The sequence below is a fragment of the Tricharina praecox genome (genome assembly GCF_024521635.1).
Source record: "Tricharina praecox strain CBS 144465 chromosome Unknown BZA05scaffold_7, whole genome shotgun sequence".
NCBI lineage: Eukaryota > Fungi > Ascomycota > Pezizomycetes > Pezizales > Pyronemataceae > Tricharina > Tricharina praecox.
The window spans coordinates 776,998-790,915 of NW_026250409.1; the positions used below are offsets into that span (position 1 = coordinate 776,998).

The 13,918-nt window shown below is 52.1% G+C and overlaps 2 protein-coding genes across 2 annotated transcripts; one reads left to right on the forward strand and one right to left on the reverse strand.

Annotated features, from left to right (window-relative positions):
- Positions 1-3,258: 3,258 nt before the first annotated feature.
- Positions 3,259-7,099, forward strand: BZA05DRAFT_350759 (SAC3/GANP/Nin1/mts3/eIF-3 p25 family-domain-containing protein; the record flags this gene model as incomplete). Its single annotated transcript, XM_051481287.1, has 4 exons — positions 3,259-4,674; positions 4,726-6,080; positions 6,131-6,643; positions 6,694-7,099. Coding segments are annotated over exons 1-4 (3,222 nt in total), but the record flags the coding sequence as incomplete, so codon positions are not given.
- Positions 7,100-8,651: 1,552 nt separating this feature from the next.
- On the reverse strand, positions 8,652-11,965 carry BZA05DRAFT_249718 (kinase-like domain-containing protein). The gene is made up of 5 exons (XM_051480018.1): positions 11,549-11,965; positions 11,410-11,483; positions 11,188-11,342; positions 10,776-11,138; positions 8,652-10,723 (listed from the first exon to the last, which is right to left on the reverse strand). Exons 1-5 carry the CDS (start codon positions 11,716-11,718, stop codon positions 8,798-8,800), a joined length of 2,688 nt encoding a protein of 895 aa, XP_051341220.1. The 5' UTR covers positions 11,719-11,965; the 3' UTR covers positions 8,652-8,797.
- Positions 11,966-13,918: the final 1,953 nt, after the last annotated feature.

Sequence of the window (13,918 nt, forward strand, 5' to 3'; positions counted from 1 at the left end):
GAATGGGTGTCAGTTGCGTCAGTTTCGCCGTGATTGAGTCAATTTGCTTCCGTTGCAGGGTGCGTAAGCCCCTTGAACTACAGCCATAAGCTTCATACAACGAAAGCACGCTCGATCTACCTCTTTGCCCATGTAAAAAGAGGTTTTTGAATTCAAATAGGTACCTGAAGTTAGTCACCATTTGCGAAGGTGGGGAGAGGAAGGGAAGGAGGGGAGGGGAGGAAACTCGACCCCATGGAAACACCACCATGTATGCAAACTGTGGTTTCTTGCCCGACGACTTACTGGAAGGTGATATCATTCGCCTGGGGCCTGGGTTATGGAGTTATATTTTCAGATGGGCTGGATATCTTGAATTTTGATGGCTGTGCCCGTTCTGCCCAGAAACCCCAAGGCAAATCTTCATTCCGCAGGGCGCTAAAAACATCCTGCTGCTACGTACACAAAACATTGCTTGCCAATTGATTAAGACGATGCTACATTTAATGCAAAAGATAAGCAAATTTCATCAGGGGTGATTACTAAGGCTTTCTATGGAGGAGAGAGAGAGCATCAATTCGTTCTTGCATAGAAACCGCTTGACTAGTCTCTGGAACCTCAAATACAATCTGTCCTACTAGCTCAGTAAAGCTTTGTTGGGGCAGACCCAAAGGCCCTTGGGTGGTTAGGGCATGAGTGATATGATATGAATGTCTGTACGCGGGTTTGCCCTCACTCTCTCGAATTCAACACTAGTGCTTTTGCAACTCAATGACCTCAGTTTTTTCTCCCTTCCTCTCCTCCTTCTTTCCTCTCTCTCTCTTCTTCCTTACACCTCAACCACCCAACGAAATTCCTTCGCAATCCCATAAATTTCGTTCCCACATCCACAATCTTAAGTTTTAGATTCAAACCCCCTCCAAGTCATACAATTCCTAGAGTTCCTAGACATCCTAGAATTCATACAATTTCAAGTAAGCTAACTCCATCTTTTTATTTCTCTACCATGGTAGGTGCGCCGAATAAGCGCACCGTACTTGACCCGCGTCTATGGCGCTAACACACACGTTGCTAGGATGACAAGCCAAGTCAACCCACGCGTTAGGTCGCGACCGTCAGCTTCCGCCTTCTACACTATATTCACCTCCACCCCCACCGGCGCAACCCCCACCTCCGCCGCAACCCATACCTCCGCCGCCGCCTCTCCCACCGCCTCTCTCACTGCTGGCTCTCCTACCGACGCCTCTCCTACCGACGCCTCTACCACCCCTGACGACGAGGATCCCATCCAGTCTGCCATCATCGACGCTTTCATTAGTGGGATCAAACAGGAAACCGAACTTGTGAAGAGCCTAGGAAGTCTCAACTGCGCTGCCGACGTGCACAAGCGGACGAAAGAACGGTCACCGTCTCCCGAGGAAGATCCGCGTGTCAAAGTACTTGAAGAATTCGCGAAGAACTGGCGGAAGCAGAAATCCCGTGCTGCATCCCGGTCCAAGGTCGAAAAGACCAACGAGGAGTTTTTGCGCGACTGGGCCACTGAGAACAAGAGCCTGTGGTACGACGTCGTGCTAATACTGGGGCCGAGGTACGGGCACGGGCAGTTATACGCGTGGAAGAAGGCGAACCCAGTTCTCGTCAAGCTTCTGCAAAATCACCCGGGCAATTGGCGTCGGCCGGAGCCGCTTTTGGAAGACTCCGACGTCGAGAGGAACATCGCACCAGTCGTTGGTGGCATTTCAAACACTTTCGCACCTCCCGCACCTCCCGCGACCAGCAAGGAAACCGATTTTCTGAAGGGTCTGGCAAAGCTCAATTGCGCTGGCAACGAGCACACCCGGGCGGAACGACCACAAGCACTGTCCCCTGAGGCTGTTCCTCCGGGTGTTCAGTCGCTAAGAAAACTTAGTTATCTGTGGCAGAAGCAGAGATACTATTCTAAACGAAAATCCCCCAACGTCAAGACTGACGAGGAGTTTTTGATCGACTGGGCCACCGAAAACGAGGACCTGTGGCGGCAAATCAAGCAGATACAGGGGCCGGAGAACGGGCAGGAACAGATATACGCGTGGAAGCGGGCGAACGCCTCGTTTGTGAAGCTTCTGCTAGCAAACCCAGGGAAGTGGAAAGACGACGAGACGAACAGCAAACCAGTCGTTGGTGGCATCTCAAATACTTTCGCACCTCCCGCACCTCCCGCGACCAGCCAGGCAACTGATCTAGCGAAGAGTCTGGAAAAGCTTAATTGCGCTGACAAGCACACCCGGGCGGAACAACGAGCACCTACCGTCGCACCTCCAGCTAGCACTTTCGGCAGCACTTTCGGCAGCACTTTCGGCAGCTGGCGCAGCACTCCCGCATCCACCGTCGCACATCCAGCTACCCTTCCTACTGGTGCTGCTACTCCTCCTGCAACCCCGCCTACTTCTTTTGCCGCTCCTGTCACCAGCGCTTTCGGCAGCGCTTTTGGCGGCTGGCGCAGCACTCCCGCATCTACCGTCGCACCTCCAGCTACCCTTCCTCTTGGTGCTGCTTCTCCTCCTGACACGCCCCCACCTAGTCCTCGTGCCGCTCCTACCACCAGAACTTTCGGCAGCACTTTCGGCAGCTCGGGAAGCACTCCTACCAGTCGCACTTTCAGCAACTGGAGAAGCACTAGTACCGCAACTACTACCCCGAGCAACTCTCTTGTCAGCAGCAATAGCTTTACCACCGGTGGTAACACAACTACTACCACTAAGACCTTTGTTAATAATTTTGACGACGAGATGACGGACGCAGCGCCTGTTATGGCGACCCAGCCTGTTATGGCGACCCAGCAGTTTCAGCAGCCTCAGCAGCCTCAGTCGCTGGATGATGACATGGAAGATTACGCGGATGATATGTCGAGTACTTTTGCGGCCCCGACCAGTGCGCAACCCTCATCTTTCGGTGTGGCGCCGTTTGCGATGAGAAGTCAGCCCGGGTTTCCAGCGACAACGCAACAGCAACCACCATCACTGTTCAAATCACAGCAGATGCAATCGCAACCATCAATGTTCGCGGCTCAGCAATCGCAACAACCGACATCGTTCGTGGCTCAGCCATCGCAACAACCACCATCGCTGTTCAAATCACAGCAGATGCAACCGCAGCCATCAATGTTCGCAGCTCAGCAATCGCAACAACCGGCATTGTTCGCATCACAGCAGGTGCAACAGCAGCCAAGTCTGTTCGCTTCTCAACATGGGGTACAGCAATCACCATTTTTCGCCGCACCAGCTCCGGCAGCGCCACCACCAACGGCATCGGATTCGTTTGGAGTGTCTACATGGCAGCCTTCTGCAGCTACGAGCCCGTTCTCCGGAAATGCTTTTAATACGGCGCCCACTGCCCCCATTGCGCCCATTCCCCCTGTCGCGAATGCTCCGACGACAGCTCCTGGTGCCAATCGATTCGCGAAGAGCGTTCTCCCGGCAGTGCAGTCGAAACCAGCCTCCTTCCCGCCGGGGACGGGTGGTACGGTACCTGTCACGTCTACACCGAAAGCAATTGATACTACACCGCTTTCCAACGATTCGGGAATTGATGCGGCATCGCGCCAAACCCGTTTCACTGACGCTGGCGATGTTTCGGCGATATACCATCAGGAGCGAGATGAGCGTGAAAAGGAGCGAGCACGGCTAATAAAGGCTGGTGTTATTGACGATCCGGAGGTGAAGAAGACTTTGGAGCAAGCCATCACGTTTGTCGGAACCTGCACCGAGATGTGTCCGAGATTCGAATGCATACAGAGACAACATCAGCGAATGATCGACCGTCTTGAGCTTTCCAATGGGAAGCCAGATCACCGGCTGTTTGTCAAGTCCTTTCACCGTCCGGCGGCCGGAATGGAGAATCCTTTACCCCAAGATGTTCGTACTCCCGAGACCTTGGTGACGACTCTACGGTATCTTGTGCACGACATCTTGGGGAAAAACCCCTGGCAAGAATGTCATGCTTTTGTGAGGGACCGCACTCGGAGTATCAGACAGGACTTCACTTTCCAGAACTATGAAGGAGGTGAATTGGTGCAATGTACGGAGATCATTGCTCGTTTCCACATCCTGGCGCTTTACAAGATGATTGGCCATCCAGACCATGCAGAGTTTATGGAGTGCGAGCAACTGGACAAATGCTTGACGACCCTCGGCTTTCTATACAGGGACGGGAAGAAGAAGGGTAAGGTGTTCCCCAACGAATCCGAATTTCGAGCCTACATGATCCTACGACACTTGCGGGATCTCTATGTTGAGCAGCAACTCGCTTTGAGGGAATGGCCCGAAGAAGTATGGCAATCGAGCCAGGTCAAGCATGCTTTGAGAATATACACTACGGTGCAACGATACGACCGACCGGCTGAAGATGGACTCCATGCGCAACATTACGTGAACACGTTTTTCGAACTCGTTAAAGCCTCCGAGACGGACCTTTTCACGGGATGTTTGGTGCAGATTTGCTTCGCGGAAGTTCGGAAATACGCCCTGAAGATCATGACGGAGAACTACATGAAGACTTCGAAGATGACTACCGTTCAGTTCATCAAAGACTGTTTACATTACGAGACTGTCGAACAAGTTGTGGAAGATCTTCAACACTATGGCTTGACGGTGGCTGAACACACGGTTGATGGAGTTTCATACTTGCACCTTATCACTGGAAAGAATTTATTCAATGGTGGGCAACATAATCGTGATGTACCCCAGAGTTGTGGCTTACTTTTTGCAGGAGAAAATAATCCGACACGTACTCGAGCCCATCCTACGCTAATGCAACCCAAGGAGGCTGCCATTGGAGGATCTGGAAAGTCTCTATCCGATTTGATTTGGGGCCCTGGGCAACAGATTTACCATCGCGACAATATCGAGTCACCCTTCCTACAGGAGCCTAGTTATGCTTTGGATCGCAACCCCGTCAACGAGAGGAACATTCCTTCACGTGCAGCCGACTTCTTCAACTTCCCAGAGGCTGGTATGGGTGAATCTAACGATGACGAAAAAGAGGACCAGGAGACGCCGGTGACACCAATATCTACGCCTTCGTTCGTGGCAAAGCCAGCTCCTGCCTTAGCACCAGTACCAGCACCGGCACCTACACCAGCACCTACATTTGCTAAGCAGAATGCTCCTAATCCTTTCACAAATAATCCCTTCACAAGTGCCTCCGCCACTATTTTCGCAAGTAATCCATTTGCAGCTCCTATGAACAAGCCGCACGAGACCACGCCCGCTGGGACCAAGCCTGAGAGCAAGCCTGAGAGCAAGCCCGAGAGCAAGCCCGAGAGCAAGCCCGAGAGCAAGCCTGAGAGCAATCCTGTTTCTCAATTCGATGACAAGCCTCTTGAGAGAAAGGCCTTTGGATATCCCTTTACGAATGCGCTTCCACTTCCTGAGGCTAAACTTCCCGAGACCAAAACTTTCTCTTTCACACCTTCGGTTCTTGGCAATACGCCTGCTGGCAAGCTTCCCGACTTCAAGCCCACCGAGAGCAAGCCATTTTCTTTCGCTCCTTCAGTTCTCGATAGCCATGCCAAGAGCAGCATCCCCGACTTCAAGGCATTGGTGAACCAGCCGTTCTCACGATTTGGGAGCGAGTCAGTAGGGCCCAGTCCAACGTCTAAACTACCCAGTGGCGATGATGTCGGAACGGTATCCCCAGTGAGCGAGGCGCTGTGGTCAAGCTCTGCTGCCCAGACACAGCCAGAATCGCCACCAAAGTTGGACGTGCCGCGTTCGCTGTTCGACAGGATCACCATACCTGCTCAGGCACCGGTATTCCCACCCCCCCAGCTTGGATTGGTCCATGAACCATCAGCTGCGGTGGATCCTCTTCCGCCAGTTGTGTGTGAGCCTCTTCCCATGGAAGATCCCACACCAACTGCAGAGATGGTGGCGAAGGCGGAGTCCTTCAACAGGCGTCGCGTCGTTGTTCCTGTCTTCTACGACTACTTGGAGAAGGCAAAGCGTAGGCTGCGCCGAACCGAGCGGAGGCAGCGTAAGGAGCGGGAACAGCATCGCGCGACGTTTGCGAAGGACCCGCAGTGGTGGCCCATTGCCAAGGGAAGCGAGTGGTACCACGAATCTGTATGTATCCCCATGACTATCTAGTTTAATATTGGCTAACCTCCTTTTAGGTACAGCAGATTCGTGAGCAGGTGTTCAAACCTGCGGAACTCGAAGTTTCGATTCCAGGAATCGTTCACCTGGCCCTCGAGAAATCGGGTGTATCCCGCGCCACGTACCGTATGTTGATTCACAACAACGACTTGTACGGGGCGGGAGGCCAGAGCGAATTCTGGTTTCACCAGAAGTTCCTGGGCGCAAAGGATGAAGTTGTCATCCCCAGCAGGAACGGACTGGGTAACAAATTTGTTGCCCAGTCCGTCGTCTACGAGGAACAGGCACCAGATGTCGGTTTCCTGCTGTTCGGATGTTCAGCAGACTTTGCGACCTCGAGCGAGGAGCGCTTCGCCCGTGACCGCGAGAATCTCCACAGTATTGTGGACCATCTCACGATGGTCTCTAACTTGGAGAAACTCGCGGTCATGGTGATCTGTTACCGCTCGCCCATCGACGACGAGCCAGCTAATCCTACGGGATTGGACGAGCGTACGCTGGGAGCGGAACGCAGGAGGAGGGTGGAGCTGGTAAGTCTTCTACACACATCCTTATTTGACTATTGCTGACATACGAACAGGTAAAGGGCGCCCTTGGCTTCTCTCGTTTTGGGGAGAAGGTTGTCGGGAGGCAAGTGGCAATGGTCGAGACCCTTCTCGACCTTGACCTTGCGCATGGAGTGCGTAGTTTCGCTCAGGATTTTATCCTGGAGACTGTGCACTCCTGCAACTCTCCGAGCAGCTCTCCTGGCGAAGAGACCAAGAAGCGCAGGAGGCAGGAGGTCCCCGCCCCGGAGACTCCCCTGGCTGGACGTATGTCACAAGAGAAGCGGAGACGCATTACTCCTCCGGCAACTCCAGCCGCTCCGCGGGCGAGGGACCCCGCTCCTCTCCACCCTTCCCCCCAGTCCTCCGCCAGACGCAGTCGAGGCGAGGACACCCCGATGGGGCGCTATCGCCGCAAGAGGGAAGAGGAGGCTGAGCGGGATTCCGCACATATGAGGACTAAGGGGATCCTCAATATGTGCGGTTTCAAGGTGGTGGTGAGCTCGCGGACTGCTCCGCCGTCCACCACCGAGAAGCCCGCTCCGCCTCCTCTTCCGTCCGTGGACACCTCGAAAGTCCGCAAGGGCCTCGAGGACCTCGAGCGGTCGATGGCCGAGTACCGCCAGTTTATGGCCGAGAACACTCTTTAGAGTGTGATGATCGGTCACTAACTGTGCCGTGTACTCACATCGGGTGGGGTTTTTGGCTTTCTTCTTTTTCTTCTTTTTTTCCGTTTTTTTCCTTTTCTTAATTTGATTGTTTCTTTTCTTGACTTTTTTTTTACGTGATTCAAAATTCGTTGGTCTTTCTGACTTTTCGGAGTTCTCTTTCTGCTGTTCTTTTTCCCTTTTTATTAGGGGGATGTAGGCTGGAGGCTGACGGGGGTTTTTTTCTTTCCGTTTTTGTTTCTGTTTTCAGCGTGTTGGGCATCGTTTTTTTTGTATCATATATTCTCACCCACTACCATCGCCAGAACCCGCCGGAGACTGTATATGGAGCTGCAAATTGTATATGTATTGGTGGCGGATTGAGGGGGTGGTAGTTGGAAGGGAGGGAAATGGCGTTTACAACCAGTGTTTACATGTTAATACCCAGGTTTTCTTTTGATGGGGGGATACATTTTGATACATTTTGGAGGGAGGGGGCATATGAGTGAGTGATAAGTAATGAATGATGATTGCCGCGGGTGTGGAAGTACATAATACAAACAAGCGTTTTTCAAATCGGCTTTGCTTGTGCGAGTGAAGAGCCAATTAACCTAGGTACTAAGTATCTAGGCTTCACGCGTAGCACTGCCTGTTATTCGATGTCTGCGGGGCGTCCGTGTTGAGAATATGAGTGTGATGTTTCAGTTGCTTGATTCATTCGCAAAAATACAGCGGAACCAGACAGAAGCAAGTATGAGAATACATAAGCAGGATTCTCGAGGCGCACTCGAGGCGTGCAAATATTACCAATATGATACCTATGACATGTGCAATATCTTGGACGAGTGACGACGGTGGCTCTTCAACGAGAATCGCAACAGTCCGTGCCGTGGTGGAAGTTGCAGACACCTATCACCAGAGAAAGGAAATGGTTTCTGCTTCTGCTTCTGCTTCTGCTTCATCTTCCCCTGATTTTGATTCGACATACTTTGTAACCTATATCCACAGCCTATCCCATCCATCCATCCATCCATCCATCTATCCATCAAGCCATCCATCAAGCCATATCATATCCATCCAGTTCATCAAAACCTCGTTTTTCAAGGAGCAGATCAAAAAAAAACATTCGTCTTCAGTCAGTCATAAACAGCGCTTCGCTCACACATGCATCAGTAAGAGTAAGAGAAGAGAAAAGAAATAAAACACTCCCATACACAAACATCATCCTCGTTGCCTTAGCTTGGTATATATAACCCACTCCATGTCCTAAACGTATGGGAGATATCATCAGAAGAAAGAGAAGATTCGCCACACCTTCGCCCTCCTGCCGTCCTCCGCTCAAAACAAAATCAAGCCATAAAAATCAAACACATGAAACGGAAACTCCCCCAAGAATGATACGCCCCCACAACAGCCACAAAGAATTCTATAAATAGTCGATCAACACATTGCACACAGTCCCACCACTCCTCCTCCTTCCATCTCATTCCACCTAATCATTGTTCTGATTATTCCCCACCAGCGGCATCATAAACGGACTCGTCAGGAGCGCCTCAGCGGTCGGCCGCTTGTTGTGATCCAACTCGAATGTTTGTGCAAGGAACGTTTTCGCCTCGGCCGTACATTTCTGCGGGATGGCGGGTGCGGATCCACCGGTTCCGATCTTGAATATTGCCTGAAGTTGCGAGCAGTCGGGGTACGGGTGGGAGCCCGTGAGCATCTCAACAATCAGACATCCGAGGGACCAGATATCGGCTTTGAGCGTGTACGATGTTTGCTTCACTACCTCCGGCGCCATCCAGAATACCGAGCCCTGGAGAGAAGGTCGGTGGTGGGCCGCTGAGGAGTTCAAGAGACCGGCTTCGACCTTTTTGGAGATACCAAAATCGCTAATTTTGATCCCACCTTTGTTGTCGACCAGTACGTTGGCGCCCTTGATGTCCCTGTGGATGATATTCTTGCCATGGAGATATGCGAGGCCTTGCAGAATTTGGCGGACAAAGTTTCGAACCAAGGGCTCCTTGAGGGGACCGTAGTTGTTAAGCATCGCAGCAACCGAGCCACCGGGCACATACTCGAGGAAAATATTAAAGCAGTTGTCTTCCTTGCTCGACGAGAGGTATTGCACGATGTTCGGGTGTTGAAGATCCTTGAGAAGAGCAATCTCTCTTGCAAGGGCGTCGATCATGCTTTGTTTCCGAGCGTCGTCTTTGGTACTTGTCGGCATTTCGACCTGTTTTACCGCCATCAACTCTCCAGTGAGGGAGTTGAGCGCAAGGAAAACGCTTCCGAAAGAACCTGCACCGATCAAAGTTCCCTTCATCCACCGCAACCCTTCCATATTGTCGTCCATATAATCGTCCTCGTCATCCTCCTCTTCCGAGTCGTCGGCGCCAAGCAACTGGTTGAGATAACTCGGTCCTGTGCCATGTTCGGTGGTCGGGGTGCTGACCATGCTCTGATTATCCATCGAGTAGTTGGCGTCTATTGTAGACTCATCATCGGTATCCGTAACCACAACACTGACGGCGCGGCCATCATGGCTATCAAACGACATGTAACTACTCCTGTCAGGCGAAACATCGTTCTCTGGAACAGCACCCAGATACTCATTGCTACCAAAAGTGGTGGGCATGAGAACAGACCGCCGAACGGAAGGTGGTCGCGCTTGCATAGGGAAGGACGGGAACATGGTGGACTGCTGTTGGTTTTGGTTGAGCCACATACCACCCACGGTTGGCACCGGAGGTATGTTATCCCCACTCATACTAGATGCGTAACTTCTTGTCGTTGCTACACTCAGGCGGCTGTTGTACCTACTCATGCGTGCTGACCGCCGCATCGAGTTACGGACAGTCCGTTCCAGTGCCTTGTGTTCGTGATCCGGAAAGTATTCGGCCAGGTTGGAACTGATCAGCTCACTCGGAGGCCTTTGGCCAAAGAACGCCGTAATCTTTTTCGATGTCGCCTTACGGCCCAGAGTCGAATCCCTACTCCGGGGGGACGATGGCGAGGCCATGTGCTCTCCGGTCAGGCTTTGCACCTTTGCCCTACTAGCGTTCCCTTCCAGAGCTCTTGAGGTAGCATCATTAGGAGTTTCATCGCGGGCCATCTGAAGGGCCGCCATGAATTCTGCCGACGAAGGCGAAGGAGGCGATCCCCGCCTCTTCAAGATCAGTCGAGAACGTTCCGGCCGATCGCTGTCGTGAGCTATCCGTAATAGATCTGCATCTCCTAGACATCGGATGTTTTCCCGGCCGTTGTGGTCCTTGGTGATGATGTAGATTGCCCAGAGTATGAAGTTGTCCATGATACTATACTTCTTAAGTATTCTTCGCATCACCGCTTCAGGTGTGTTGCATCCGTTTATGTCTACCACGCGAGTAGCACCTCCTTCGCCAATTACTTTGATGCAATTCTGAGGTAATGTTAGAATATATCGTAGCGATTCAAGACAGCCGAGGTCTTACCTTTCTGACAGAATCAAACTCCATGATACTCTTGCCCTGGCCCTGATCGTGGCGCCGAGTGTTATTTGGTGACCCACTCGGCGGATTCGTTCCCTTCCATGCTTGTGGTGTTCTGGGTGTCTTCGAACCGTACGAGTTACCGGACCGAGGGCCATCCGGTGGTGGGCTGATTATTCTCGGTGCACCTGACCGCCGCGCCGAAGTATAATCGTTTTCTGTGGGGCTCTCGGTGTACACAGTACTCGAAAGTGCTGATGCTCCGAGGTCGGCGAACTGCCTCGAATAACGCTTGTTCTGTGGAGGCGAAATGTGCGTCCGGTAGGATGGGACAGGACCGACATTGTCGAGAGCAGCCAGAGTATCCTGAGACATTAGATAACCTTCACAGAGGTGGCGATGATTTGTGAAATACCCTATTTCGCTTCTTTCCGTTGTTGCCGAATGCTTTTGTCCTTAAAGCTTTGACTGCCACGAAAATCCGAACGCGATCTCCAACCTTGGTGATTCCCAGCTCCTTCAGCGCGGAATGGTCGCATTCCAGTAATGTCTCGCCAGTGATGTTGTTTCCTGAACGGTTCGTCAACAATAGTTCTCTCCCACTCCCGAAGGCCAGAAGAAGAAAAGAAAAACCCACTCTCGAAAACACTGTCGTACTTCTGGCATCCGATGCTCCTTAGCCAGTCCACCACTTTTCTCTCATCCCACGACCTGTGTTCCACCAGAGTCAGCAACTCCTTGGATCCCAAACCCTTTCTCCAAGTGGTAGCCCGTACCGTACGTCATCCGGTTGACCTTGACCTCCCTCCGAGAACTCGGAATTTGTTGGCGACGGTTGGGAGTGTGGAGTAAACATTGCGGTTACTGGAATCGGATTCGATGGCTGAAAGTGCGAGCCAGCGTGAGGCTGCGGAAGATACTGACTCTTGGATGCGAGAAGGGCCATGGCTGCTGTTGTTCCGAACGAAGTGAAACGGGGTGAAAGAAGAAGGGATCGGTCCACACTACTTCAATGAACCAGGAGGTCGCTGTCACCAGGGAAGTCGCTTGACGGTATGTGCAGCCCTTTGTGTGGTATGTAATAAAATATCTCGAGGGAACGAAGGTGGGATGTTCCTGCCGTAAACAACAGCGCCTGTCCCACAGTCTCTCCCTCTCTTTCTCTCTGTCTCTGATTCTCTCTCTCTGTCTCCCTCTAGCCCTTTCCCTTCTCTCTCTTTCCCTCTCTCGCTTTCCCCTGAGCCAGCAACCGAGCTAGCGTTCACGTCTGGGCTGGGGTGATGGCAGTTGGTATAGGGCGAAGTAGGCGAGATGTTTGAAGTTATTTGGACGACGGACAGGCCGGGGAGCGAGCAACGACAAAGATAGGACGTCCGACAAGGTGGCTTCGCTACGGCAGTTCTTGTGTAGTGTAGTGTACAGATGGCGGAGGCGCAATGGGTTAAATTGCACCCTTCACGGGATCTTCGAATGATACGCCGGAGGAGGCTGCGAGAAAACCGGCGTCGCAGGTATAAGCGGTAAAGGCCAATGAACGGCGGGCACGGGCGGAACACGGAGGCCAGCTGCGAAGCGAAAATAGAACTGAACGAGATGATTGAAGGATGTTGTTCTCACCACCGAGTTGCCGACCGAGAAGAGAAAATGAGTTCCAGACTCGCTGGGGGTGGTGGTGGCGGAGGGGGAGGGGGAGGGGGAGGGGGGTGAATTATGGAGGTGGGAGGCGGGGGGGTGTGGTGATGATGATGGTGGAGGTGGGTGTGGTTGAAGTGAGAGGTAGAGTGTATGTTAGTAGTAGTACCCGATAAAAAAGGCGCTGAGAAGAGCAACAGCGGAACAGCGCAACGCTACTTGGACATGGTATTTTAGGTGGATTCTTGGTTACGACGCTACATACACTGTGACAAAGCCCTGGTCTGGCGCCCGGAGAAAAGAGAGAGAAGAGGGCGGGATGCAGAAAGAGGAGGCGGCGAGACAGTCAGTCGGAGGAGCGTGAGAGACAGATCGACAAACCACTGAGAAGAATGTCCGGAGGTCGTGGATGCTCCGATATCACGTGGATTTCTGCCCCCCCTCGCCCCAACTCCGAGGCTCAGGTTTTTTTGTGCTGCCAGAGAGCTGAGGTGGTGCTGATTTCCTGGCCGCAAAGTCCCACATACCACAGGGTTACAAGAGAAATACATCCCACTTACTTGCCTACCCACGGAAGGCCGCGAGGCAAGCCATAGTACCAGTAGGGCAGGCCACAATCACCAGCCTTCTCTATGGATTGGAAATAGGGCAGAGCCTTCGGGGGAAATTACTGTAACACTTTGAAGGGCCATAATGTATTCCTGGCGATTTTAGGGGATTTTTAGGGGATTTTTAGGGGATTTAAAAATTGACAGGACTTCCTTCGGGAAGCTGTTTTGTTGAAGCCTTGTCCGTTCGTTTCTTGTGGTTGTGGCCAATATGTAGCTTTCGCGGATTACTTGGTAATTCCATATTCGGAAGGACATCGTACATATGTACATAAGCGGTTACTGTCCTCGACGGCCACGCCGTTCAGGCTTCTCGGCAAAAAAAGTACTTACTTAAGTAAGCAAGTCCTTAGTAGGAAGTACTTCCTTTGTACTCTATCTCCAACGCTATCTGCGAATTGACTTGTCGAATCCATATGAAGTCGAAAGAAAGCACGACATTGCAAGCTCGCTCAAGATTTCCGGGATCGTCACGGCCCAAAAATCCTACGTCTACTCACTTTATGGGCACTCTATCGTCGGGGGAATTGACTCTATCGTCAGGGGAATCGATTATATACATCTAACTTTACCCTGAGCATCTTCAAACAAATACATAAATACATACAACAAAGTGTGGGGGTTTGGCGGTCGAGTCTCGCGCTGCTTGCACGTTCCGGCAGCGAAAGTCACCAACAATCAATCAATTTCAAAGCTCAGAGAGGTATGTAGAAATGCTGTCCTTTCGAGAGGGGTTTTCTATCCCCGTTCCACTACTAGGCATGTACTCTAGGTGTGTACAGCACTGACCCCACACGAGATCACATCAGGGAAAGCTGCAAGACTCCGGGAAAGACCGACCCGACTGGACCGTCCGTTGATGATAACCCCTAGATAATCGTCCGGCGGGAAATTCGGGAGGTAAAA

Excerpts from the sequence above, each read along its gene's own strand:
- BZA05DRAFT_249718 (XM_051480018.1), bottom strand. The coding sequence starts at position 11,718 with ATGGCCCTTCTCGCATCCAAGAGTCAGTATCTTCCGCAGCCTCACGCT. Across the intron at positions 11,343-11,409 it reads GTACGACAGTGTTTTCGAGA|GAAACAACATCACTGGCGAG; the intron begins GTGGGTTTTTCT and ends CGAACCGTTCAG. Across the intron at positions 10,724-10,775 it reads AGTTTGATTCTGTCAGAAAG|AATTGCATCAAAGTAATTGG; the intron begins GTAAGACCTCGG and ends ACATTACCTCAG.